This window comes from Trichechus manatus, unplaced genomic scaffold, assembly GCF_000243295.1.
Source record: "Trichechus manatus latirostris isolate Lorelei unplaced genomic scaffold, TriManLat1.0 scaffold00048, whole genome shotgun sequence".
Classification (NCBI taxonomy): Eukaryota; Metazoa; Chordata; class Mammalia; order Sirenia; family Trichechidae; genus Trichechus; species Trichechus manatus.
Genome location: NW_004443984.1, coordinates 4,151,832 through 4,179,467, shown reverse-complemented (window position 1 = coordinate 4,179,467; position 27,636 = coordinate 4,151,832). Strand labels below are relative to the sequence as shown.

The 27,636-nt window shown below is 53.1% G+C and overlaps 1 protein-coding gene across 1 annotated transcript; it reads left to right on the top strand.

The window, feature by feature from the left end:
* The first annotated feature begins 1,321 nt into the window (after positions 1 to 1,321).
* LDLRAP1 (low density lipoprotein receptor adaptor protein 1) lies at positions 1,322 to 26,721 on the top strand. Its single transcript, XM_004377099.2, has 9 exons — positions 1,322 to 1,463; positions 11,960 to 12,102; positions 13,233 to 13,345; positions 15,638 to 15,752; positions 21,601 to 21,673; positions 22,054 to 22,140; positions 22,667 to 22,797; positions 24,298 to 24,332; positions 25,980 to 26,721. The coding sequence occupies exons 1-9, from the start codon at positions 1,376 to 1,378 to the stop codon at positions 26,122 to 26,124; spliced, it is 930 nt and encodes a 309-aa protein (XP_004377156.1). The 5' UTR covers positions 1,322 to 1,375; the 3' UTR covers positions 26,125 to 26,721.
* Positions 26,722 to 27,636: the final 915 nt, after the last annotated feature.

Below are 27,636 nucleotides of genomic sequence, written 5' to 3'. Positions count from 1 at the left end.
AAGCAAAGACAGAATGGTTGGAAAACCCACTTTGTTTATGAACAGGGAGTGGCAGTGTTGTCCAGGCCTCCCCAGCCAGCTGGGACTAGCACAGCCTCCTCTCTCCTCCAACACAGAAACCAGGCTCCTGGCTTCTGACCCTGGAGCAAGCACAGAGGCTGACTGTGAGGGTTAGCTCGCCCTGCTCTCTCTCTAGCTCGCCTGGCTGAGGCACCTCCACCCAAAAGAAGCCAGACCCTGGGCCTGAATGTACATACTCTCCTTCTGACTCCTTTTGGCAGTTTGACAGGAAGTCACAGGATCCTACAGAGTCACAGTTCTAGAATCCTGGCTTTAGGGCATCTGCTTGAGGAATTCTAGAAGGGAGACTCTTGGCCCCTCCAAGAGCGTCCTAGGAAAAGGGGCGGGGGGGGGGAGGGGGGCTGGGTCGAGGTCATGCAGCACATCAGCCCTGTTAGGTTGGGAGGACCAATGGTGATGGGGTCCCCTCTTATTTTACAGATAAAGAACAAGACACAGAGAGGGCAAGGTCTTGCCCGAGTTGCCCGGCGAGTCAGTGTCAGAAGCTAAAACACACCGCCTTGTGAGGCCTCCTTGGGGGTGGGGAGGGGAACAGTGTGCCCAGGTGGTGCCAAGGAACAGCCTGGGTGCTATGTGGGTAAGGTGCCAGTTGGTCTTGCTAAGGCCAACTTTTATACTCCTGCCCATTCCCAGCAAAGTTCTACAACATCCACCCTCTCCTTCTAAGCCTCCCTCTGTCCTAGCCATCTCCCTGCTATTGCCTCTGGACAGGACCCCTCTCCGGCCCTCAGTCTTCCCATCCATAAAGTGGTCTCCAAGTACCTTTCAGCTGGGCTGTCTAGGAAATCCTAGGGTCGGGCCTTCCGAAGGGGAGAGTCCCGCGGTGTGGCGGCGGCGGCTCTCTGACCTGCCAGTTCCTATTGGGTGGGGGAAATGAGGTGAGAGAGAGGGTGGGAAAGGAGGAGCCGTCCTCTTTTCAGCTCATTATTTTAGGGGTTCAAATCCACCAGATGCTCCTTGGAAGCCCTATGGGGCAGTTCTACTGTGTCTAAATACGGTCGCTATGAGTTGGAATGGACTCGACCACAACGAGGCCTTTAGTCCGCGCCGGGCCAGGTAGCGCGGCGCGCCCAGCCCTGCTCTGAGGGTAGGGCAGGGCAGGGTAGGGCAGGCGGGGCGAGGTAGGGCCGTCGGGGGCGGGTCCGGGGGCGGGGCTTGGAAGGCATTGGCCCCGTCCCTCCGGACGACGCAGCGGAGCTCGCGCGGGGGAAGGGAGAGCGCGGAGCGCGCGCCGCCTGGCCCCGGCGGAAAGTTTTTCCTTACGGAGTTTTGGCCGCGGCAATCGGAGCGAGCCATGGACGCGCTCAAGTCCGCGGGGCGGGCACTGATCCGGAGCCCCAGCATCGCCAAGCAGAGCTGGGGGGGCGCCGGCCGGCACCGGAGTGAGTGTGTGCGCGTCCCCCGGGGCCGGGCCGGGGTCGGGCCGCGGCAGACGGGCCTCCCGCGGCGCCTGGAGTTCGGTGACGTTGAGGAGAGGCAGGGCCCGGCGGGGCTGGGAGGTCGCTCGGTGTCAAGTTGTGTCTCCCTCGCTCTGTGCAGCCGGGCAGGAGGGGCAGGAACTTGGGGACGAGGCTGGATCTCGGGGTGCCCAGGTGTAAGCGGGAGTGGGACGGGGTTGCAGGTCAGGAGAGGAAAGCTGACCTGCTCTGCACAGCTTGGGGGAGGCAGGAGCTCGCAGTCGGTGGCCGGGGGAGGGGAGTGGGCGCAGGGGCTTGGGAGGATGGCCAGGTCCTCGCACCCTTGCGCCCCCTCTGAGAGGTTAACGAGGGGCGGCAGCACACTTGCCTCCTCCCCTAGTCCAACCTACGATGCCCTCTCTTGACTCCCGGGTGCCCAAAGACCCACTCGAATGTGAGCCTGGGGTCGCAGGTACTTGGTTGAGGTTGGGGGCGAGGCCCGGCCTGGGTCTCCGTAGGTCTCTCACACCGGGCAGTCTACACCCCCGCTTTTCCTCCACTAGCCAGGTCGAAGTGGTGAAGCTGGCATCCCGGCTATTTTTGAAACCTGTTTTCTCTCGCACCTCCCCCCTGGGGTTTCTAAAGTCCCGGGGCGCCCAGGCAAATGGCAGGCTTCGCCGCCACCTCCCAGGGGCATTTGGGAGGCTGGGAGGGGCCTCATCTGGCCTCCTTCCCCCATCTCTCCCTTGTCTCCGGTTGCAGCCCGTCACCTGGCACGTTCCGCTGAGGCCTGAGAAACCCAGCCCAGATCCCTCCTTTTTCACGAGGGGAAATGGAGGCCCAGAGAGGTGAAGCGGCTTTCCTGGGCTCACGCAGGCCTTCCTGGCGGATGTGGAGCCAAAGCCCAAGACTCATGCACACACCTTCCCTCACCTGGTCTCTTCCTCCTCCTCCTCTGCCACCTTGGCCAAGGCCTCTCCCACTCCAGGAAACAGCAGGGAGTGCAGCCACATGCACACGCCCATTCCCTCTTTGCCTTCCATGGTCCCACCAGGGAAGCCCGAGCTCCCTCTCCTAGGAGTGCCAGCCTGTCTGGGCCTAGGGAGTCTGCCCTGCCCCTCCACTTGCCCTACTCTGCTGTTCAGCTGTAGCCGCCTCCTATACGAAACTGGCATCAGGAACTTGGGCTGGTGCCTGCTAGTGGGAGTGCCAGGCGGGGCAGGGACCATCTTCCACACTTCTTGGCTCCCAAAATATCCCCTTTACATATTTGTGGGATTCCACCAGGAGTGGGAGTTGCCCACTGCTTCTGAGAATGATGGTGTCTGTTTCAATGGGGGAACTCTGTGGTTCTTTTCTGGGATGAGGGAGAGAGGGTGGGTGGGGCATCCCCAAGGGAGGTGGTTATGGAGTAAGGGGGGCTGTGGGCCCTAGGCAAGGGAGGGGAGCTTAGCAGCACCTCTGAATTTGGGAGCAGGGAAGAGGGAGCCACCTGGGGGGTGGTGGAAAAGAGTTTCTCCTGCCTACTCTGATCTTGGGCAGGTTGACTTATCCTTTATAACCCTGTTTCCTCATCTGCAAAACCGGGATAAAAATTCTTACCCAGCCAGGGTGTTAGAAGATTACTGATAATAATACTCCCTTCTGGCACCTAATTGGTGGTTTCCGTCTCCCCCTCCCCTTCCCCCTGCCTGTCGTCTGGACCTTCCACATGGTTAATCCTGCAGTGGAACAGGTTTTGGGGGCTCGAAGCCTGTTGCCACCTGCAGAGGAAAGAAGAGGAGGGCTGCCCCTCACCCTAGTAAGCCCAGAGTGCTGCTGTTCCTGAGCCTTCTGTACCCAGACTGATCTGGATTCAAATCCCCCCCATCTCTCATTATTAAGACCCAGTTTCCTCATCTGCAAATTGCAAATAACACTAGTACCTGCCTTGGATGTCTTTGTGGGGGTTAAATGAAATCATGCCTGGCACAGAGGAAGTGTTAAACGAATGCTAAGTATTGCCTTTGTCTTTTATGGTTTGCGAAGTGTTTTTACTTCCATTCTTTCATTTGCTCCCGTGAGGTGACAGAGCAGGGGATTCTTACCATCAGACCCGTTTTAGAGATAAAGGAACTGAGGCTCAAGGAAGTGGTGTCACTGGCCCTGGACATAGAGCTTCCAAGAGGCAGAGTTCCAACTCCCAGCCTAGGGGTCTTACCAGTGTGCCCCGTGGACTCTCTGGCCATGCGGAGAGCTGGTGCCCCTGAGGACAGCAGTGGCCACAGGGCAGGGAGGGAGGTTGTGGGATGTGTGCATGGGTTGGGTGGTACCGGGATGGGCTTACCTGAGGTCATAACCAGCCAGGCCCTGGGTCCAGTGCTAGAGGTCTGAGGCCTATAGTTAAATGATGGTACTAAGCTGAAGGGTAGTTAAGGTTAGACCTGATCCCTGACCTGGCCTGTTTCCTTACCCCTTAGGTCCTCAGAGCTGGGACTAGCATGATCATTGTTTTGTTAGTAGAGAAACTGAAGCCCAGATAAGGGAGGCAACTTGCCGGAGGTCACACAGCGAAGTCAGCTTCCCAGGCTTCTTTGCCTTGAACCTCTTGCTTTTTATCTTACACTTAGTCTTGACCTCAGAGAAGGGCTCCCTCCCTCTCCCACTCGTGGCTCTTTTTCTCTCTTCAGGAACCATAAATATTTTATCTTAGTCACAGGCCAGAGATTTTCCTTTCTTCCAGTGGCCTAGAAGGGTGGCTCACCCTGGCACTTTAGAGTCTCTCCTTCTTTCCAAAGGCTCTGGGGTTACTTTAACCCTGAGGCTCCTTTACGGGTTATGCCAACCCATCAGACAACCCAGTGAGGAGTAAAGGAGCATTGAGGTACAAGTTCCAGTAAAGCTACAGGCAGTCCCTGGGTTGCTAACGTCTGACCCAACGTAACAACCCACGTGAAGCCTATTATATTACAAATTTGATTGAGGCACGTTATTACTATTACTACTGTATTATTATGTTAAAGATGTTTTAGTGTATCTGGAAGTGTTTCTTTAATGTTTTTATGCATAGAAAGGTACACTCTATACTGTATACTAAGACAAACCTATGAGGTTGCTATGACTTGTAATCGACTTGATGGCAACGGGTTTGGGATTTTTTTTTTTAAGACAAACATTTAACTAACTAACGTTAGCTACAAACCGTACCTAACTGTTCTGACGTACATACAAATTCGACTTAAAGATAGATTTAGGAATGGAACTTGTAATCGGGGACTGCCTGTAGTTTATGGTGGTGGGTGGGGGAGGGGAATCTATTCCATTCCAAATATTTTTTGAGCGCTGACTATGTGATAGGCGCTGACACAGGCACTAGGGACTCTGGTGAACAATGAGACAGCCTCTCTTCTGATAGTGTTCATAGCATGGTGGACGAGGCAGAGAAAATGACAGCTGTGGCTGCAAATAAGTAATATAGTTGTGGGTAGTGGTAAGTGCTATGAAGAAAAATAAAGTGGGGTGAGGGAATGATGGGGACAGCTTTTTTGGATAGGGTGGTGCCTTCATTTGGGTTCTTCCAGAAGCAGACCCTGAGACAAGGATCTGAGTGCAAATAATTTATTAGGGAAGTTGCTGTTAGGTGCTGTCAAGTCGATTCTGACCCACATGACACTAGAACTGCCCCATAGGGTTTTCTTGGCAGTAATCTTTCTGGAAGTAGATCACCAGGTCTTTCTCTTGTGGAGCCACTGGGTGGGTTCAAACCACCAACCTTTTAGTTAGCAGCCGAATGCTTAACTGTTTGTGCCGCCGGGGCAGAGATTCCAGGAAACACCATTAAAGTGAAATGGAAAGGGAGCCAAAAAAGTGGCCATATAAAGTGATTACCACTGCAGGCTTCTAGAGGCAGTGAAGAATATGCTCTTCAGAGTTATTCCATTTCGATAGGGCCACTTCCTGTCACTCGTGGGTGAGGGCTGCTGGGGATGTGAGATCTTAACTCACCAGTCTGCACTGGCCTGGAGCATCAGCAGAGAGGGCGCTCAGGTAGAGTGACAGGTGCTGGCAGTTGGAAGTCAGGTGGTGTATGCAGAAATGCTTCGCACAGAGGGATATGGGTGAGGCACTGATGGTGTCAGCTGCAGGGAGTCAGGGCAGGCCTCTCAGAGAAGGTAAGCTTGGAACAGAGACGTGAATACAAGGAGGGAGGATGCTGTGCACACAAATCTGGGGAAGAACGGTCCAGCCAGAGGGAGCAGCCAGTACAGGGGACGTTTAAGTAGAGGCTGGGGCCCTGCTTCTCACAGTCCTGGCAGCTGAGGGAGGAGGATGTGGCTTGGAGTTAGAGGTCACTCACTGCTCACTGAGGAGGAACTGGACACCCTTTCTGGCAGCTCTGCAGGTGGCAGGCCCAACCCTTCCTGGGGGGATCCTGAGAGGGCCCTGCCGAACCCCTGCCTTGCATCAGGAGGAGCATGGTGGGGTGCAGGAAGGAAGAGTGGGTAAGGGCATCTGCTGGGGATTCGAGTCCCAGTGCTGCCAGTTATGTGACACTGAACAAGTGGCTGAACTTCTCTGAATGTGAAATGGCGATATTAATATATCCTTGACTCTTCTCATGGAGCCCAGGTGGCGCAATAGTTAAGAGCTCAGCTGCTGACCAAAAGGTCTTGGTAACCAGCTGCTCCTTGGAAACCTGACGGGCAGTTCTATTCTGTCTTATAGGGTCGGAATCAACTCAGCGGCAGTGGGGTTTTTTTGGTTTGACTCTTCTCATAAAACACTGTAAATGGCCATGTATGTGCTAAAGTACTTAGTAATGACAGTAGCTCACACTTCAGTGGCGCTTGGTACATACCAGGCACTATTCTAAGCACACCTCCTGTGTGAACTCATTTCTCACAACAACCCCATGGGGTGGATACTTTTATTGTCCATATTTTAAAGTGAGGAAACAGGTCCAGGGAGGCTAAGTAAACTGCCCAAGTAGCAGAGCCAGGATTTGAACTCCACAGGCTGGCTTCAGAGTTCATATTTATAACCACAACAGTGTATTTTTTTTCTTACAGTGTAAGTAGGTTCTTAAGAAATGGTAGCTACTGCAGTTATTACTGGAGGAGCCCTGGTGGCGCAGTGGTTAAGCACTCAGCTGCTAACCAAAAGGTTGGCGGTTCGCACCCAGCCAGTGGCTCTGCGGGAGAAAGACCTGGTGATCTACTCCCGTAAAGATTGCAGCCTAGAAAACCCTATGGGGGAGGTTCGACTCTGTCACATGGGGTTGCTATGAGTCTGAATCGACTCAATGGTTATGGGGCTATTATCAGTATTTATCTATTCTTTGGATAAGTCTCAACAACCCTGACTTCTGAAATTTGCCTCACACTTTTCACACCCTGATGCTTTTTCTAATGATGCCCCCAAGAGGGGCAAGAAGCCACTTGTCAGATAAGAAGCAGCAGCACTCCAGGTCAGGGCAGAGCTGAGGTTTGAGTCCCCTTCTGAGGTGTTGTCACTCTGCAGCTTCTGAGGCCATCTCCCTGCCAAGCCAGAGGAGGCTCAAGGCCAGGGCCCTGGTTGGAGGTTCTCCCTGGCCCCGTGACTGGCTACAATTCTGATGTTCCAGACACCAGCCGGGCTGAATCTCTCGGGGCACCTGAAGGGGTAGGGGGCACCCTTCCCAGCTCTGATTTGTGGGCAGGGGCCTTAACCAGGAAAGAACACATGTTAGCAGCTGAGAGATAGGTTGGGCATATGGTCTGTCCCCAGTTAACTCCAGCAGCAGGTCATCTGTAAAATTGCACATATAAAATAGCGCAGTCATTACCCACCACAGGGCCAAAAATAACTAGGACCGGAACGGGGCTGGGCTGTGGCTGTAGGCCTGTATTTGCCTGGGGGCCCCTGGGAGCTCTTCCCAAGGCCCTGGGCTCCTCATGGGAAGGAGCATGTGGCCTCCAGCCGTTGGACTTGAGCTTGGCCCTAGGCAGATCTCCATTTGAGGTGGCTGGATGCTGAGCAGGGTAGGCATGGTGGTAAACCATTCATGTCTTTATTTATTGAGCGCTCCTGGGCACTGGCTTCTGTGGGGAGGGTGAGGGGCACGAGACTCGCTTGTGCCTCTGTGAAGAGACAAGCCACATGCACAGAAGTACAGGAGGGAGGCAGGGTTCTCCAGAGGAGGGGGATCTCAGCCCGGCCTGGGAGGATAGGGGACAGGATGTAACTGGACAGCTCTACTGGGCAGGAGAGCACCTTCTCTGTACTAGTTCCTAAGGGAGGGAAACATGAATGGCAAGTCTTTCCATCTGTCCTCTTGAGGAGGAAAGACACACATGTAGGCAGCTGCTTGGCAATAGGCGATGTGGCTTTGTGAGGAAGAGAAGGAAATCCCACACTTGAGAGAGGCACGAGCAATCCATGGGCAAGAGGCCTCATCAGAAGGTATAATGTTTACTGAGCATCCACCATGGGCAGGGCCCTCTGTGATGAGCTTGTATTTTATATCTTGTTTCATTTTTTAAAATTTCATTCAAGGGTGATAACAATCCTCTGAACCAGGGACTGTTGTTTACCTCAAATTGCAGGTAAGAGAACTGAGGCTCAGTGAATGCAGTTAACTCAGTCAAGATCACTGAGCCATCAAATGTCAGAACTGAGATCCTAGAACTAGGGCCTTAGCTCTTAACCACCAGTCTATAGAAGGCTTCCTGGCGGAGGGTGTTGGATGCGTGGGGGTTTGATCAAGCGAGGGAAAGACGGGCATGAGGGAACTGCTTGAGCAAAGGCATAGAAGTAGAAAAGTGAATGTTACAGTTTGAAGGAGAAGCGCTGTATGGTTGGAGCTTCTGGATGTGTGTGTGTGTGTGAGAGAGAGAGAGACAGACAGACACAAGGCTGATACCATGGGAGAGGAGCTTGAGGCGCTCTGTGACCTCCTGCAACAGTCATTGTGGGAATTACCTGTAGTGACTGAGAGCTGAGCTGGGGCTCCCTCTGACTTGCTGGGTGGCCTTGTCACATCCCTCTCTGGGCCTCAGTTGCATCATCTGACAAGTGAGGGCTTTGGGCATAGGGTCGCCAAAGCTGAAGAATGGTGGCTGGTCTACCAAGGTCCTCTTCTAGGAGATGGTAGAATCAGGGAAGGGTCAGGCCAGGGAAGGAGGAATGCATAAAAATGCCGAGCATTTCAGAGGTCAGGGAGGACTGGGGAATGTTTGGACAGCAAAGAGGTCATCAGTGACCTTGGCAAACTTTGGCCCTTTGGAATGGAGGGAGCGGAAGTGGCTTTGGAGAGGGGCCAGGAAAGAACTGAGCTGGAGGAAAGGGGAGAGTGAGGACATCAAAATGAGGAAAGGGATGTTTGCTGTAGGGCAGAGATGGCTAATGAGATGAACAAGGCCAGCCCTCATTGATTGATATAGCCTGCCTGGAGCCTTGTGTTGAGAAATAGTCCAAAGCCCCTCTGTAGATCCGAGGGAAATAGAGCCACAATTGATTAGCAATGTCTGCCAAGGACACAGGTAATAGGCATGGCAGCTTGTCGTTTGCCGTCCTTGCTTAGATAGGTCTAGGTTTGAAGGTAATGATCTGGGTTATCTTAGCCTGCAGAAGGGAAGCATCAGGAATTAGGAATTGTGGGAGGAAATATCTCCAGCTTCAGGAGCTTCTCCCTGATTTTCTGCTAGAATTAAGGTACTTTGCCTTATGGTAAGGTAGTGCCGCCTAATGGTCAGGAACTTGCGCTTTAGAGTCAGATAAGTCAAATTACTTATCCTTTGAGCCTGTTTCCTCATGTGCAAAATGGGAATGAAATAATGCCTGCTTGCAAGGTGGCTGTGAGGGTTAGAGGTTATGGTAATAACTACTGCTTTATTATTATTGTCATCGTTGTTACTTGATAGCTCTCTTTTGCTCTGTTAATGGTACTGTTGTTCTCAGTTTTTGGGGGAGCAGGGCCCATGTCTGAGTTGATCCTGGCCCCTATCACCAACACAGGCTTGGAGACACATCAGGAACTTCCTGATTTTTTTTTGAGGATCAAATGGAATAGACTTCTGGTTGATGGGACAGAGAATGGGGTCACTTTCGGATCGTCACTGCAAGGACTGGCTTCATATGAGGTAGTGGCCCAGGGGCAAGGGTAGAGGACAGTGGGTCAGAGCCAGAGCTTGGGGCAGGGTTGGAGGGTAGGTCCTGACATTTCCATGGAGGTGTCCAGGTCATTCCTTCACTCAGCAAACAATGAGTGCCAACTGCATGCTGGACCCTGTGCTGATGACCAGTAAATGAGTCCCTGCCCACCTAGATCTCAGTCCACAGGGGTAGGCATACCCCTCACCATACACACACTTTTTTCAGATGAGAAAACAGCCTCAGGGAGGCCAGTGGCTTGCTCAAGCAAGTCCAGAGAGAGGTGAGTATACAAGGCTCTTTCTGGCTGGCGGTGGTGGTGGGGCAGAGCCCATAGAGGCCTGGGGCTCTAGGACAGGAGCTAGAGGAGGCTAGGGATGAGAGGGTAGCATGGGCCCAGGCTGGGTCGAGGACACAGTAGTGCTACCTGGGCCCAGGTTTCTGCTCCTGGCAGTGCAGGAGGCCCGGAGCCAGGCTGTGGCTTGTAGGGGGAGCCCACAGCCTTGCCAGGGCCTCAGCTGTGCTGGAACCAGCTATGTCCAGTCTTAAACTAACTTCCTGTGGTTCTTCATTCAGAACCAATGAGGAAGACCCCAGGAGGAGGCCGGGAGGGCACAGGACTTCTCCCAGTTCCCCTCCACCTCTCTGGGGTCCCCTGGAAGCTATTCCTCTCTGGATCCTACTCTATCCAAGATTGTATGTGAGGCAGAAGAGCAGTTTCCTTATCTGTAAAATGGGCACAATCATACCTCCTACAAGTGCAGGATCTGTGAGGGGATGATGAGGGACAGGCAAAGTGCCCTGACAGGCAGGAGCGTGGGGTGTCCATTCATCCTAGTGATAGGGGCTTGGAAGAAGCCCTGGAGACTTTATTCTGGCCTCATTGCTTCCCAGCTGAGTAATATGGTTCTTCTGGCTCAGCTTCCAGGAGGAAACTTGGGAATGGTTAAACCACCGTTGAGGACCATGCTTCCCCTTTTGTCCCTCTTCCTCCCCAGGGCCCTCTCCTTGCATGGGTGGGGCGAGGTGGGTGTCTCTTTCCAACTCTCCCTCCTGGTCTGTTTCCCTACTCAGGGAGACGGGCCCATCCCCGCCTTTCCCAGCCTTCCTGACATCAGTTGTGGTCAGAGTTTTCAGAGGACGCTTCCTGTGTATCCTACTTTATGCCACTGCCGCAGGCTGGGAAGGCAGGTGTTATTCATCTTGAAGAGGGAAGCTGTCTTTCTGGAGGCCACCATGCAGGTGGTGGGAAGCAGAGCTGGGACTCGAACCCAGGTCTGCCAGATTCGGATGGTCTTTATACTGCATCATTTGAGAAATCATCTCCCCTTTCTCCACTAGCCCTTACCACCCCACCCCTACTCCTTCTGGCTGGAGGTGGTGGTGGGGCAGAGCCCACAGAGGCTTGGAGCTCTAGGACCGGAGCTAGAGGAGGCTGGGGATGAAAGGAGTAGCTTGGGCCCAGGCTGCGTTGAGGATGCAGTGGTGCTACCTGGGCCCAGGTTTCTGCTCTGGACAGTGCAGGAGCCCCAGAGCCAGGCTGTGGCTTGTTGAAGGAGCCTACAGAGGCTGCTGTCCCTTTCCCCCTAACCTGTTGGTCTCTGTGGATGTGCAGATAGAGGAACGGAGGAGAGCAGGCGGGGGCCATGGGCAACACCTGGCTTTGCATTCTGACCCCAACCCTTTACTCATAGTATGTGGCCTTTCTCTAATGGCTTTGCCTCTCTGAGCCTCAGTTTTCTGATCTGTAAAGTGGGAATACCTACCTCACAGGATTGCACTGAGGATCAAGTAAGGAAATGGCATGGTAGACCCTCAGCAAGCATTAGTGGAGTATTAGTGTTGAAGTTAGGAGTTTAGGCTCTGGACTTAAATATGGGTTCGGATCTTGGCTCTTGGACTTAACGGCTGTATAGATTTTGTTGTTATTTAGCCTACCTGGGCCTTGGTGTCTTTGTCTTTAAAATGGGGATGATAAAAGTGTCTACTTTGATTTTCACAAGAACTGATGAGAACATATGTAAAGCTTCTTACCATGGTATTTGGTATATATCGGAAAATGTTAGCCCAGGAGCCCTGGTGGTGCAGTAGTTAAGAGCTTGGCTACTAACCAAGAGGTCGGCAGTTCAAATCTACTAGCCGCTCCTTGGACACTGTATGGGGCAGTTCTGCTCCGTCCTCTAGAGACACTATGAGTTGGAATTGACTCGACAGCAACGGGTTTGGTTTGGTTTTTATTAAAAAATGAAAATAATGCTAGATGGGGGAACCCCAGTGTCCCTTATGAGTTTCCCTAGGAAATGGGGGCTGGCTGGTTGCTGGTGGTGGGTCCTGCCAGTAGGTTCTGAGGTCCTGTCCTGCCCCTGCCCCAGAGCTGCCTGAGAACTGGACAGACACTCGGGAGACACTGCTCGAGGGGATGCTCTTCAGCCTCAAGTACTTGGGCATGACACTGGTGGAACAGCCCAAGGGCGAGGAGCTGTCGGCTGCAGCTGTCAAGAGGATCGTGGCCACGGTGAGAACCCAGTTGGGGGCGCGGGGACAACCATGGGCCAAGGGCCAGCTCCTTCCTGGGGTGCCCCTCCCCCTGTGCCCCTGCTCATTACCCCAACTGGATGTGCCTGAGCCTGGCCCTGCCCTTGAATCTTCTTGCATCTAGCTTAGGGACCCTTGGTGGAGGGGAGCCATTGGACTTGAGGGGTCACGGTCAGCGTCCTCCTCCCCAGCTGTGTGGCCATGGCCTCTCCTAGCCTCCCTGCTCAGGCTCCCTGCCTAAGGGCTGGAGACTTACCAGTGCCAGGGAGGCTGGTGTGGGAGACAGTGCGGGGATTGCTGTCGCCTGACCACTTGCCCAGTGGCCTGAGGGATTGACCCTTGGAGGGCAGAGCAGGGACAAGGTAGCCCACCAGAGACTAGATTTTTCCCCTCCCCGTCTCTGAGTGAGTGTGGGCCCTTTGAATCCATCTCCCTTGGGGGCCTGAGGCCCCTCAGCTTAGGCCCTGGCAGGTGCAGTGGGTAGAGTAGAGAGTCCCCAGGAGTTGTCCTGCTGGGTTGTGATAGCCCACTCAGCACTAAGAGTCTGTGGTCCCTCCTAGCTGTGTGTCCTTGGGCAAGTCACTTAACCTTTCTGAACCCATTTCCTTCTGGGGAGACACCCTTCTGCCCCTGAGATCAATGTTGCCAGATCCAGTGCTTAGCAGACAGTAGGTGCTCAATGAGTGGTAGTTGTTTTGTTCTACAAGAGGGTGCTGGCAGGAGTCCCTGGGTGGCACAAACGGTTAAGCGCTGGACTACTAACCGAAAGATTGGCAGTTCAGACCCAGCCAGAGGTGCCTCAGAAGTAAGGCCTGGTGTTCTGCTTCCAAAAGGTCACAGCCTTGGAAACCCTATGGAGTGAAGTTCTACTCTGCACACTTGGGGTCGCCATAAATCGGAATCTGCTCAACGACAGCTAACAACAAACCAATTGGGGATAGACCAGAACAGAGATGGCCAAAGATGGGGCTGTCTGAGTTGCCTTCCTCGTCTCAGCTGCCAGCCACCTGAGCTAAGGACTGTCTGGCAGCTAGCAGCAGTAGGTGTAGCCCACGAGGGTAGAGCCCAAGTGGGGCAGTCAATCTCCTCTGACCCATGTCTGCTCTCAAGGCTAAGGCCAGCGGGAAGAAGCTGCAGAAGGTAACTCTGAAGGTGTCGCCACGGGGAATCATCCTGACTGACAGCCTCACCAACCAGCTGATTGAGAACGTGTCCATTTACAGGTACACTCGGCCTGGGGGGCAGCTCACATCCACTTTGTCCCTTGGGACGGTGGCTGGAATCTCTTGTCTGAATCCAGGCTCTACCATTTCCTATCAGGTTGGCCTCGGAGCCTCAGTTTCCTCATCTGTAAAACAGAGAGTGGAAACATCCTGCCTCACAGTGGTGTTATGAGTAACAGCACCTCATGCACATGAGCACTGTGTTAAATGACATGCTACTGTCATTATCACCAGTTGCAGTAGTCCAGGCAGCTGAGGCCTGACCAGGCCTGGAACCCACTCCCATCCCCATTCCCCGCTTGCCACTGAGTCAGGCTTGGAGCAGAGTGCCGCATAGTCACTGCCTTTTCCTTCTGCCATGAGTGTAGCAGCTTATCTCTAGATATCTAGCTGGGTGTCCCAGGGAGGCCTCTGCCAGGGTCTGAGGCCAGGGTGTAGATGGCTTCTAGAGCGGGGCTCCTGTTCCCAGGGAGGCAGGGCTCAGCCCTTGGAGCCTCAGGCTACCCCCACCTCTCTCTTGCGCGGTCAGTTGTAAGATTTCAGAGCTGGACGGGACAGCCCAGATCCATTTTTACAGATGAAGAGACTGAGGCCCAGAGGATATCGCCCAAGGTCCATGGTGAGGTAGTGGCTGAGCTGGAAACAGGACACCTAGGCCAGAGCTCAGTCCAGCAGGCCGCCATCTTCCAGATATCCCTCCTGCTGCTTTGTCCCCAAGCAGGTGGCTAAGCTGGCTGGAGCACAAGCCAGTACTGGATATAATTTGGGAGGCGGGGAGAGGGGACCAGAGTCTCAGGCTGATACCTTCCTCTTACCTTCCTGATTCTGCCTTCCTTTCTTTAATTAACATTTTCCAAATATTTACTTGGGGTCTATGCCAGGTGAGGAATTCACCCCTGCCCTCAAGGAGTTTCTAGTCTAGGAAGGAGTGGAGGGAAAGAGATAGGAGATAAAGTATGATAAGTGTTTCTCAAAAGGGCAGAGAAGGAGGTTCCTGCCTGGAGAAATCTGGGAAAGTCTCTCAGGAAAGGTGGCTGGGCCTTGACAAATAGCAGGGTCTGGTTGATTGATACCAAGGACAAGTGGTGTTTGGGGCAGGAGGCTGGACCCCCTGGGATGGAGAAGAGGCAGCTGCAGCCTGGTGCCTAGGGGTTTTAAGTGGTGCTCATCCTGTATCAATGCCTGTGATGGAAGTTTGGGCCAGCCAGGGAGAGGGAGGGAGCCTGCCAAGCTCCTGTCCCACCTTGGGGCTGCCAGCTTGTCTCCCGTTTGATATTCCTGGGATGATTGGGGGCTTCGTGGAGGGACCAGACAAGTGAGAGAGGATGGAAAGACTGCGGGTGCAAGGAGAGCCGAGGTTGTGGCCTGGAACGTTTCTGGCCTCTGGACTGGGTCATGGATGAGAGGGCGGGCAGGGCAGGGGAAGGCCCGGTGAAGGGCGTCGGTCGGCAAGGTGCTGCTTCCCCTCCCAGCCAGTCAGTACAAACTCTGAAGAGACAGCACAGCAGTGGTTACAGCCCACAGGTGAGTTCAGGTCTCAGCTCTGCCACTAGCTTGTGGTCTGTGACCGTGAGCCTCAGTTTCCTCATCTGGGAATTGAGGATGATAATGAACCTGTCTCAGAGGTAGCTGTGAGGATTAAACGATGATGGCTCTTGGTACATTGCCTGTTACATGGCCAGGGCTCAGCTATTACTATTTCAGGGTGGGGGCTCCTTGTGGGATGGAAGAGTAGAGAGAGGGAAGTACCTTTCCTCTGGTCTTTCCTTTCTGCTTTTGACCAGGGGCTGGGGTTTGCAGCATCACCCACAGTCCTCCCCTAACATGCATGTGCTGTGAAGCATGAGAGACCCTGGCTAGACAGAAGGAAGGCAGGATTCAGAGCATGAAGCTTCCTTGGCTCTGGAGTGATTAAGTCCCAGGAGGTGGGATGAGCTCCTTTACTGGTGCTGACTTCCATGCAAGAAGTCTGGTCTCAGCTCTGGAGGGGCAGGAGGGAGCGGATTATGTCTGAGGCTGCCTGGGGCAGATGGTCATTTGGTCCCCTGACTCCCTGGGACCCTGGTGGGGACGGGACACTGTAGGGTTAAATCAGGTATTCCCTTGGCTTGGGTCCCTTCCCCATAGACAACCGAGGATGCCAGGCCTGGAGGCCAAGGCCGTCTCTCCCGAGTCTCGCCCTGGTGCAGCTGGGATAGTGGGCTCTCTGAGACTCAGGGAGATGCCCCGTGGGATGTCCTGGATGTGGTCAGGCCCCTGTGCTAGGGTCTGGTGACATCCCTTACCTTTCAGGATCTCCTACTGCACAGCAGACAAGATGCACGACAAGGTGTTTGCATACATCGCCCAGAGCCAGCACAACGAGAATCTTGAGTGTCATGCCTTCCTCTGCACCAAGCGGAAGATGGTCAGTGGGGAGAGGGCCAGGTGGGGGAGGTTCTGGCCTGGCCTTAGCGGTCCTGCCCTTGGAAGTGAGAGGCAGGACCCAAAGGTGACAGTTACTTTTTAAAAGGTGTGAAATCCCTCAGAACCCCAGGTGAGTCCTGGGAGCTGAGGGAAGGAGTAGAGGTGTGGTCAGGCAAGTGGGACTGCTGGGTGGGCTTGTCTCGACCTCAGCCTCTGCCCTGCCCAGTCAGCCTGGTCTGTGGCAGTGACTAGCCCTGGGTGCCTTCCTTCCTGCAACGTGATTTGTTGGATTTAAGATTTTTTTGGATCTCCTAGAAAGGTTGGCAGTTCAAACCCACCGAGAGACGCCTTGGAAGACATGCCTGGTAATCTGCTTCTGAAGGGTCACAGCGTTGAAAACCCTATGGATCAGTTCTATTCTGCACACATGGGGTCACCATGAGTCAGAATTGACAGGACGACAACTAACAATGTCATTAGTACAGGAGAGGGTATGGGGCCTTGTAGGGATTAGTCTTCAGAGATTGGAGATCAGAGGCGCCCAGGGTGTAAGGCAAAGACAGGGCCTTCAGGAAGCCTGGCTTGCTGCAGCCAGAGCAGGGAGGAAAACGAACTTTTTTTTTTTTTTAATGTGTACTGTGTGCCTGTTACAGTGCTAGGCTTTAAGGTGTTTTCTCTTCCAACCTTCACAGCAGCTGTGGAGGTGGGTCTGTTACTGTCTCCTTTGTTTCTGGTTTTGTTTTTTATGGGGAAGCAAGCCCACAGAGGCCAGATGTCTTACTGAAGATGACACAGCCAGCCAGGGGCAGAGCAAGGGCTTGAACTCGTGTTTCTTCCCCTCCTGCATGACTGCGAGGGTGAATGTGAGGACCTGAGAGCCCTCGTCCCATTCCTGGGCCGCCTCTTGACTACATCTAGCTGGGATGAGGGGGCACCTCAGGTCTCTGTGGGCGTTTGTCCTGAGATGTCTGGTGAGGAACCAGAGGGGCCAACCTTTGATGCTGAAGCTTTCATTTCTGAGACCCTGAGATCTGAGCATCCTCCCTGGGAGGAGGTTCCTGATGTTTATTGACTAAGTGCTGGCATCTGTTCACCTCTTTGTGCTGAGTCTGGAGCCCTGGTCGTCACGCCGTGTGGTCCATGGGCCAAGGAGACAAGATTCTCCCCACTCCCCCATCATCAGGACATCACAGTCTTTAAGTGGCCCCTTAGGCTTTCTGCTCCCTATCAGGGTGCACTTTAGATATTGTATAAATTCCCTATTGCTGCTATAACAAATTACCACAAACTTAGTGGCTTAAAAACAACATAAATTTATTCTCTTACCATTCTGGAGGGCATAAGTCTAAAATGGTCAGCAGGGCTGTATTTCTTCTGGAGGCTCTAAGGGAAGATATGCTTCCTTGACTTTTCTAGAGCTTCTGGAGACCACCTGCATTCCTTGGCTTGTGGCCCCATCCTCTGTCTTCAAAGCTGGCAGCACAGCATCTTCCAGTCTCTTCCCTGTCTGCTTCTGTTATTGCCATTTCTGACCGACCCTCCTGCTCACTTTTTTGAGGACTCTTGTGATTACTCAGACCCACCAAGTAATCCAGAATAATCTCTCCATCTCAAAATCTTTAACTTAATTGTATCTATAGAGTCCCTCTTGCGATGTAAGGTAACATAGTCACAAGTTTCAGGGATTAGGACATGAATGTCTTTGGGAGACATTATCCAACCTACTGCAGGTTTCATGGAAGGACCACTGTAGTATGAGACAGACTAGTGGTTGGATCCTGGCTGATGTGCTGTGTGACCTTGGACATCAGTAGAATGAGGAGGTCTTCTCAGTGCCCTCCAGGATTTTTCTGAAAGGCCCCAATTCCTTTTGTGCACCTTGTGTTTCTTTCCTGCAGACTCAGTGTCACTGGCCACTCACCCAGGGCCTCGTGACATCCCAGGACCCTGAGCTGTGGTGGCCTTTCCTGTGACAGCCTTGTTCCCACAGACAGTAACTCTTGGCTTTGTCTCTGATGAGGCCACATAGACTTAAAAATACAAGCTCATTATGTCCCCATTGTTAGGCTCTTCCTCCCCACTGACCAGAGTGAGCGCTGGGCAGGGACAGCTGGCCCATGGCGCAGATTGCTGCCGAACATGGGCTTTGAGTCTGAGGGGTTTTCCAAGGTGCAGAGCTCCCTCTGGGTTGGAGGTCCTGGGGCAGAGAGAGAGCGGGTGCTGGACCAGCCATTCAAGGGAGGCCTGGCCTGGGGCCAGGGGACTTTAGACAGGCCTGAAAGAAACCAGCCTGCCCTCAGGCCAAGAGATCATTACTAAGGAAAACAGAGCCTGGCCATTCCTGTCGGCTGGCTGTAGAGCCCTGAGTTGGCAGGGGAAGGGCTACTGCTAGACACTCATGGCCCAAACTCTACTTTTCTTCACATTCTCATTGTGGTTGGGGGCTGGCTTGTGGCTTATCCTTCTTCTCCTCCACCCTTCTTATCTGGCCTCCCCCTTTCAAGAAGCCCTTTCAGAGACAGGGGCCCAGCCCAGTGTGGGGTAAATAGACCACCTTGCTCGAGGGCAATGCTGCGTGGCTTGCAAGGCCTCAGCTGAGCCCAGATTGGCTTGGAAATCCTGAGATTCTCAGAACTCATGTGGAAGTTTCTAAGGAGGAGACAGAAGACAAGATAGGTGCCTCAAGTTCTGCATCCCACCTGCTGGGACCTTTGCTGCAGACTGTCCCAGGCCTATGTGGCCACTGGGGCCCTAGGAGGGCAGTAGGCAGGTGAGCCCGGACTCAGTAACTGGAATACAGGGAGTGTGGTTTTGGGTGGAGGTTATTCAATCTCCCTGGGAGGTAAGTAAGACTTCCCTGACGAGGAACATTGTGAGTTGGGCTTTGAAGGATTGGTGATAAGTAGGCATTGGCCAGGCCAAGGTGATAAGTTAGTGCTCTTCAGACACAGGACGTAACGTGCAAAGACACGGAGATAAAAAATTAAACAGCGTGACTGGTGGTTGAAGAGTCGGATGTCACCGAAGCCTGGGGTGGGCAAGGTGGAGTCAGCCTGCGGAGGCCTTGAATTCGGGTGTTAACATAGCCCTCATCCTGTGCCAGAGGTCTGGAGTCTCCACATCCCCTGCTCATAAATAGGAGGCTTATGACCCACCCAGGGTCGGCGGAAAGAAGCTTCCAAAGCGGGTCCTTTGTGGGTCACCCACCAATTCAACTCAAAGCTACCCAGGCCCCACTCTCCCAGTGGCTCCTGTTTGACATGGCCAGGATAGGGTTCTCTACTAAGTAATGTTACGTTTCCATCTGCCCAGCTGGGGCCTGGGTGGCCATGTCAGCCTCTGAGCTCTGGAGTGAAGGTGGATTTTGGGGGAGGGGACATTGGCGTTGGCCAGGAGCTCAGGGTTGCAGAGTAGGTGCTGGGCTGGACTGACAGTAAGCAAACTGATACCCCCTAATTCTGTGAGGGCCCTCAGCCTCTGTTAGGGGGCAGGACTGCTCTCCCCCATATGGCCATTTGGCATTCCTAGAGTATTGCTTTTGTGCAAGACTCGGTTCTGGGGCAGCGGTGCTAGGAAGCACATGGCCCGACTTGGCCTAAGTACTAGGCTGGGATCAGGCGTCCCAGGGTCTATAGCCCTAAGCTAGACCTGGCCTCTGTGAGGGGCTAGCAGCCTGGTTACTGGGAATAAGACAGGACCTTGTGGATGAGGTAGAACCTGGTCAGGGTAATAAGACAGACCCACAGGCCAGAGGCACTCAGTGGAGGGGTTTATACCAGGCCTCGGGAATCGAGGAAGGAGGGCCTCCTGGTGGGCAGGCCCCAGCAGTCTTTCAGTGCCCAGATTCCTGCACCCGAATTACAGGAAGCAGGGTCACCCCCCCTCAGTCCCTGCCCAGCCTCGGCTTGCAGCCACCTGCACACATCTGTATCTCAGGTTATATTTGGTTTAACTTGCAGCTCGGACTTCAGGGCAAAAGGGTAGGAGTATATGCAAATGAACAAGCAGATTTATGCAAAAACAGTATCAAGCTAGTGCCCCCAGATTTCCTAGAGGCAAAAAATAATGGTGTTTCTATGTCCCTGCCACATTGGGTGACCAGCCCTTGCTTGGGTATATAGGGATCTGACTCTGGCTGGTAATTAGATCGTATTTTTAGTTCATGGGCAATTCTCAATGGTAACTGGGTCTATTAAACTTGATTCAGACGTGACATCTTAAATTGTAAACAGCTGTGAAGAGTTTCATACTTAATTACCATATTTAAGTTTTGCCATAAAGCACCCGTACTTCCATCAGAAATGTAAATGACAGAGACATTCAAATGAGATTTTATACTTCGTGGAGTTAGTTTAATTGGCATGGATCAGTCAGCTTGTTTAGGGATTTAAGAAAAATTTTTTTTAAAAAGAATTCTAAAGGCAGTAGCCACAAATTCATTTCTCAATTAAATTGCGTTGTCTGGCGGAGAGGAAGGGAGTGGGGCCAAGACTGGTGAGGCCTGAACTTGTACACTTGTGCAGGCCAGGCTGGTGCTTTCTTCCCGAGGCCGGGCTTTCAGAATGAAGCTTGATGTTACTTCCGGCTACGGCTACAAGCTCTGGGGATTCCACTTTAGAGGCTGAGCTGATTAACCCTGAACTGGTATCACTGTTAGAGAGGCTAAGAGAGGACGGGGTTGAGATATGTGTGGGTTGGGGGCAGGTCCTGGCTGGCATGTGAGGCTTCAGCCCCAGGAGCCTGCCCCTTGGACAACACTTGTTTCTGCCGGCATTGTTGGCACCTCTGGAGGGCGTTGCCCCTGTGCTGGGTTGCAGAGGTGTTCGGACATGATTTGTGCCAAGGAAGCACACAGATGGGGGTGACACAAGCATGTGAGCTAATGACGCTTTGACATGTCTGAGGCCAGAGGTGGGCAGTGGGGCTGTAGGAACTCCTTGCTGGGTGGTTGTGGCATTTGAGTTGGGTTTTAAGGGGTGGATGGGAATTCACCCGGGGCCAAGGGCCAAGGTGTAGGGAAGGTCTCCTCATGAACCCCTCCTTCCAGGTGGGTTATTGGACTGAATGACGCCTCCCCTCCCTTTCTGGGATCCAGATATCAGCCCCTCTGAGCCGGCATAGTGCTAACCAGACTTAGCCTTCTCCTCTGTGGCTGTGGCTCATTCAGGCAGTGGCTGGGCCCTTCCAACTCTCACTTTTCTGTTCTCCCAATTCCAAGGGCTAAGGTAGCATGTGAAGTCCTCAGGTAATTGGGGTGGGCTTCTCAGGGAAAGTAAGCCTCAAAGTTAATTGAATTCAGCACAAACGGAAACCCTGGTGGCATAGTGGTTAAGAGCGATGGCTACTAACCAAAAGGTCAGCGGTTCAAATCCACCAGGCACTCCTTGGAAACCGTATGGGCAGTTCTGCTGTGTCCTGCAGGGTCGCTATGAGTCAGAATCGATGGCAGTGGGTTTGGTTTTTTTGATTTTCTCAGAGAAAGTAAGCATCAGAGTTAATTGAATTCAGCACACAGGGAAAGGAGAGAAAGTGGAGGTGAACAGCTGTTGCAGAGGTGTGGGGCTGGATGAATGTGTTTGCTGACAGCGCAGAGCTTTGGCTGGGGGGGCAGGTGGTGCAGGGTGGTGAAGATTGAGCCCTAGCTGCCTGAGGAGCGTGTGGCTTCTTACATCCTGGGCTGCCTTGGTAAGCTGGGAGAGGCCTGGGTGCTGCCGCCATCCATCAGGCATTCCAAAGCCAGGGATGGAGCCCTCAGCATCTTCAGGGAGGAAGTCAGGGCCCTCCAGTTCAGACTTGCTGTCCCCTGCAGACACTGCACCCCTCCCCTGACCCCACTTCCTGTTTTTCAGGCCCAGGCTGTCACCCTCACAGTAGCCCAAGCCTTCAAAGTTGCCTTTGAGATTTGGCAGGTATCCAAGGAAGGTGAGTATTATTTCTTCACATGAGGAGGGTGTGAGGGGTGGGGAGGAAGGTGCCAGAACAGTATTAGGGGTGGGGAGGGAAGGTGGGCCTGAAGTCAGACATGGACCAACTCCCAGCTTTATCACTTACCCAGTATGTGACTTTGGAGAGGCCTCTTCACCTGAGTCTCAGTTTCCGCATCTGAATAATGGAAGTAACTATCTTCCTCCCCCAGAGTGCTTGTGAGGATTAAATGAAATCTGTGAGGTGTCTTTCTTCCCTGCTGGAGACCTAAAACCTGCCCCCTGTGATTGACCAAAACCTCTTCCCTCCCCAGCAATGGCTGGGGAGGAGTGCTGAGGTCTGAGGTACCACCAACATGCTGTGCCTTGGTCCCACAGAGAAGGAGAAGAGGGAGAAAGCCAGCCAAGAGGGAGGGGACGTCCCAGGTGGGGCCCACCATGACAACACCCCTCCGCTGAAGAGCCGTGAGTCTCGGGCAAGGGGAGGGAGCCAGATTCATCTCCTTAAGTTTGAGTCAGCCGTCTCCCATAGGGCCTCACTCCCTCCTTGGCTGGGGCTGACTCTGGGCTTTTTCATTTCATTGTTTTGTTTTTAAATCAGTAATGCATGTTCACTATAGATAAATTAGAAAATGTAGATAAAGGGGAAAAAATACTTGTTTTGGTATATGTTCTTCTACATATGTCCCTATGCAAATATGTGTATACTTCTCTGTATCTACACTTTACATCCTGTTGTGTGATCTCTTCAAAAACTTAACGGTTGTGACTGTGAAAGTTCCAGCCTAAACCCAACCGTTAGTGGGGGAGAAGTTCCCACCCTGTGGGCTGCTGCTAGGGGAGGTGCCAGGGTGGGGCTCTGGGTGATAGGCCTGGGTCCTGCCCAATGAGGGAATCAGGACCAGGAGGGAGACTACAGGATGGGGTGGGGGATGGGGTGGGAAGAGAGGAGGCTCATCTCCACTGACACACCTGACTGGACCCTTCATAGTGGTCGCTACCGGGAACTTGCTGGACTTGGAAGAGACGGCCAAGGCCTCGCTGTCCACGGTCAGCGCTAACACTCCTAACATGGACGAAGCACTGTGGCCTCAAACCTTGAGCAATAGCAGTGTTGTCTGGGTGAGTGGTTGGGTAGCTTGGGAACTCCTCAGGGGCCGACTGAGCGTCAGCCTGATCTCTGGATGAGGCCTATGGGTGCTCCAGGGCCCCAGCCCTGACACACGTGACTTGAGGGCCTCTAGGAGGGCAAGACCCAACCCAGCAGTGCCTAGGCCCAGGGCAGGGGATGAACAATGTCATCTTTGAACTTGGGCCTGCGTCCCCAACAGGCCTGGCTGCCTGCACAGCTGTCTCCTCACAATGCCCGGCCTCTTGGCCCGAGCATCTGTGGCTCTGCCCACCACAGGACCAGCCAAAGGCTCCCTTGTTCCTGGAGTGGGCAGACTTTGCTCCTGGCGCCCCTCCCCCTCAGCCATCTGAATTAGGAGCCGGGGACTTGGGCAGTTGGCAGCCTGGCCCCTGAGTTGCTGTGTGATTCAGAGCAAGCCCCCTGACCTCTCTGTGTCTCAGCTTTTTCATCCCCTCAGTGAGGGTGTGACCTCTGCCTGCAGGATCACCCAGAGGACCCTTTTTTGTTTTGTTTTGGTATTTAAAAACATGTTTAATTTTTCAATTGGAAATAATATCAGACTTTAAAAACATTACAAAAATAGTACAAAGACTTCCTGTTCACCCTCATCCAAATTCCTCAAATGTTAACATCTTACATAGCCATTTTACAATGATCAAAATCAGGAAATCAGCATGGATACAATACTGTTATGGACTCTGCAGACCTTGTCCATGTTTCCCCACCTGTCCCACCAGTGTCTTTGTTCTGGTCCAGGACCCAGTGCAGGATCATGCATTACTTTACTTATCACGCCCACTTAATTTTTTAGAATCTGAACATTGAGGGACTTGAATTTGCATGAAAAACTGTCAAGTCCCTCTGGCTGTTGGGGGCACCCATGAGCAGACACCCATGAGTTCTCTGCTATCTGGGAGCCACTCTTGCCACTTGCCTATCCTCATGGGAGGCCACGGTGGGAGCCTCACCCCTCGTTTTTCCACCTAGGCTGTGGGATTCCTGCCACTAGCTATCCCTCCTTCGTGGGCTTGGAATTTGGCTCAGCTCTTGGAAGTAGATGAAGGCCACAAATGCTCTTTCCCCACCCTCTTCCTCTTGGAATCTGAAAGTTGTAGAAATCATCTGATCCAGCCCCCTCGTTCTGTGGAAGGAAAGGCTGAGTCTCAGGGAGGAACAGTGACTTGCCCAAGGTCTCCTGGGCAGGTAGTGGCAGAGCTGGAAGTTGAACCCACCCTGTCTCCAGACACTCTGCGACACAGCCTTCTCCTGGCGCACCACAACCCCACAGCCCACGCTCCATGTCCATGAACAGAGGTGCTGATGGTGGCAGCCAGGCGAGATGCTTGCCTGTATCTGTTCCTCCAGGCACCCCCCAGACTCCTATGCTTGTGTCCTGAGTCCCTGTAGCTTACCTAGGGCTGAAGACAGCCCCAGCTGTGAGCCTTGGCTTCTCCGCTTAGGGTTCATATCTCCTCCTTTGTTTCCCCAAGGAGCTGGATGATGGCCTGGATGAAGCATTTTCGAGGTAACATCAGCTGGGTTTCTTGTGCTGGGCGAGGGAGGCTAGCATTTGTAGGCTCTTCTGGCTTGCCCTTTCCTCCTGGGGCCCTTTGCCTTGTATGAGAACATGAGTCACACCTTCTCCAGAGCAGGAATTCCCATCCCCTCTTCTTGAATACCTCCAGGGGCAGGGCGCTCACTGTCTCTTGCCGGAACCCCTGCAGTGGTGGCCAGATCTCTTAAAAGCTCTTGCTGTTGAATCAAAAACTGTTCCTGGTGGCTGCTGTACAAGAGTCTGAGCTGAGCTAAACGCTTTGCAGCTTAAGTGGATTTCCTCTTCCTACACCTGGTGTAGTCTTCAGAAATTGGCTTTGTTGCAGGCTTTGTCTCCTTCAAAGGTTTTACATTTATGAAAAGGGGGAGGGAGATGGCAGTGCTTAATTAAGCCCCTGGATTGTTTTTTGGAGAAGATATTTTGGTATAGCCTGAGGGTGGTGGCATTTCCCCATTTTCCCAGGGGCCATCCCTGTAGCCATGGCTACCTTCAGCTTGGGGATATGCCATCAAAAAAGCTGCACCTGAGGGACATTTCGTCCTGGGAGGCTGAGTTCTTACTGGGCCCTGATCAGTCAGGCCCCCCCTTTTCCCTTTGGGACCCTCAACAGCTGCCTGCAGCCCTCCCACAGCAGGGGCTTTGTTTGGAGTGAGAGCCTGTGGCTTGTGGGCACTGGATGGGAGCAGAGCCTTACCCTCCTCTCCCTCCACCTCACCCCCTCCTGCCAGAGCCGGGCTGGAAACCCCTTGGCCCAGCCCTGGCAGGGCATGTATGGCCCTTCGTGGAGGCAAAGACATTTCTTTTACCATCTCCCCTGCTTTTGACCACAACCCCCTCGTTGGAAGAAGGTCTTCTGTTTGCTTTTTCCAGATCATTCAAATATCATGTGCCCTTTAATAACAGTTTTGAAATAGAAAATAACACCATCCCATAATCCCACAGCCCAGACTTTGGTTTAATTCATGCTAATCCTATACGTATACACTTTTTTTTTTGCATTGATCAGCTCCTCATGTTTGCATTGTGGTATCCTGATTTTTCACTTAACATCAATATATCAGAAGCATTTCTCCAGGCTGTTGAAAACTCCTTGTAAACACCATGTTCATTGAGTGCCTAACGTTTTTTAAGAGCACAGGCCATAATTTACTTAGCTGTCTGCTGTTCTTTTGGACATTTGGATTGTCTCCTTTTCTGAATTACTCTTTGAACACCACTGTGTTGACATGCATCTTCTCCCTGACTGGAGGGCACCAGTGCCTCCCCACCCCCCACCCTATGGTATGCTCCTCACTGCCCTCCCCAGCGTTGCCCTTTCTCCTCTTCTTGGGCATGACCTTGTGGTGTTGTGGCACCACACGGGCGCTGTGGCCTCTCAGTGGTGGGAATGCGCACTGCCTGCCCCACAGTTTTCGGAGCTGTTTGGCCCTTAGGCTGTTTGGTCAGAGGCTCTGCCTCCCCGGCATCTGAGACTTCCTTCTTTGGCCCCTGTGTCTTGGCATCCCCGCTCCTCATGCCCTTTCATTTCTGCCCCTGGTGCTGGCCGGGCTAGACTGGCTCCTCAGGCCCTGCCAGCGCTTCGCCTGGGTCCTCAACTCACACAACTCTGCCTTCCAGGCTGGCCCAGTCTCGGACGAACCCTCAGGTCCTGGATATTGGACTGACAGCGCAGGACATCCGTTACGCCCACTGCCTCTCACCTGTCAACTGGGATAAGCCTGATGGCGGTGGCACTGAGCAGGATGAGCTCTTCAGCTTCTGAGGGCCTGGGGCTAGCGCCACATGACTGACCACTACATGAAATGGACCAAAGCCGCCACGGCGGGAGCCAGCCCTTGGGCCTGTGTCCCGGCCTCTTCCGGTCTGCAGCACCATCAGCCTTCACATCAAGGCTGTAGCCAGTCAAGCAGGGGGAAGGAGAGATTTTCATTTGACCTCGCCCTTTCTCTGAGAACTGAAAGATGCCTTGAATATTTATTCAGTGACTCTCCTGGTTCATGCTCGGAAGCAGTTTTGTGTCAGCCACGTCTCCCACTGCGTAACGTGTGCGGTGTGATAACCAGCTTCCTGCTCGCTCTCTCTATCAGACAAGCTCTGTTCTGGCTGTGGGTGTTGGGACATGACCAAAGCATTTCTTGTACCTTCTTTCTAAGGACCTAGGTTTCCCTGGAGGCATCCTGTCCCTTACTGAAAGCAGCTGGATTTCAGTCTTCGGAGCACAGGAGGGCACTCGCAGCCTCAGGAGAGGACTGTCCTCAAGCTCACCTTCCCTGGGGCCCCAGCGGGCCTGGGCTTGAGCCCCTGGACCCTGGGCCTCTCAGATACAGAGGGGTGGGCCCTGACCAAAGACAACATGTAGCTTGGCACTTTAAAACACAAACAGCTCGCTGGTGCTGCCTTGAACAGAGCTTTCTTACTGCCCTTATTCTAGGTGAAGGGGCCCAAAGTCCCTGTGGGGGATCTCTGTCAATGCTTAGAACCAGTGTAACTGGCCACCCTTGGACTCCCAGAGTCTGACTGTGAGTGGGGATTGTCACTGTGACTGGCCTGTGTGAGGTCCCCACCCCCACCTCCTGTCATACAGACAAGGTTTGCCTGCTCTTCTCTTGTGTTTGTGTCTGTGTGTGTGTGTGTGTGTGTGTGTGTGTGTGTGTGTGTGTGTGTGTGTGTGAATTTCTCTGATCCCCGCCTCCCCATACTTCCTGTGTGAAACCTAATACCTACATTCACTTAAAAATATTTTATTGCCATTATATGGATGAGGAAACTGAGGCCACAAGGGAGGAAGGGGTAGAGTGAAGAGTAGAACCCAGATCTGATGCCAAAGCTGCTTTCTCCACCCCCACCTCCCACAACTCAGCACCTACTTTTTTTTCCCCTAGCTTTGTTGTCCTCCCAGGAACCAAAAACCTCAGCTATTTTCTGACCAAAATGTGTTTCATAACAAACCATCTGGTGCCTTTCTGCACAAAACTGGCATAAGCCTCCATGCCCTGCTAGCTGTCTTGCTGTTGATTTCTGTGAAAATGGAAGTGTTTGAAGTCTGCTAATTCAGAGGGTGAAACAAAATCAAACTCCGTAAGCATCACGCTGTTCTCTTTCCTGACACTCAGACCCTGGGTCGGGACACACCAGCAGCAATCTGTCATCAGAGTCTCTTTTCTTCCTCCCCCTTTGACTCCCGCGGGGCTCCCAGCATCCTGAAACCCAGCAAAGCTATGAGCATTTTTTCCGGCCTGAGATGCCTGCCAGTGGCCTGGCTCAGAGCAGGTTT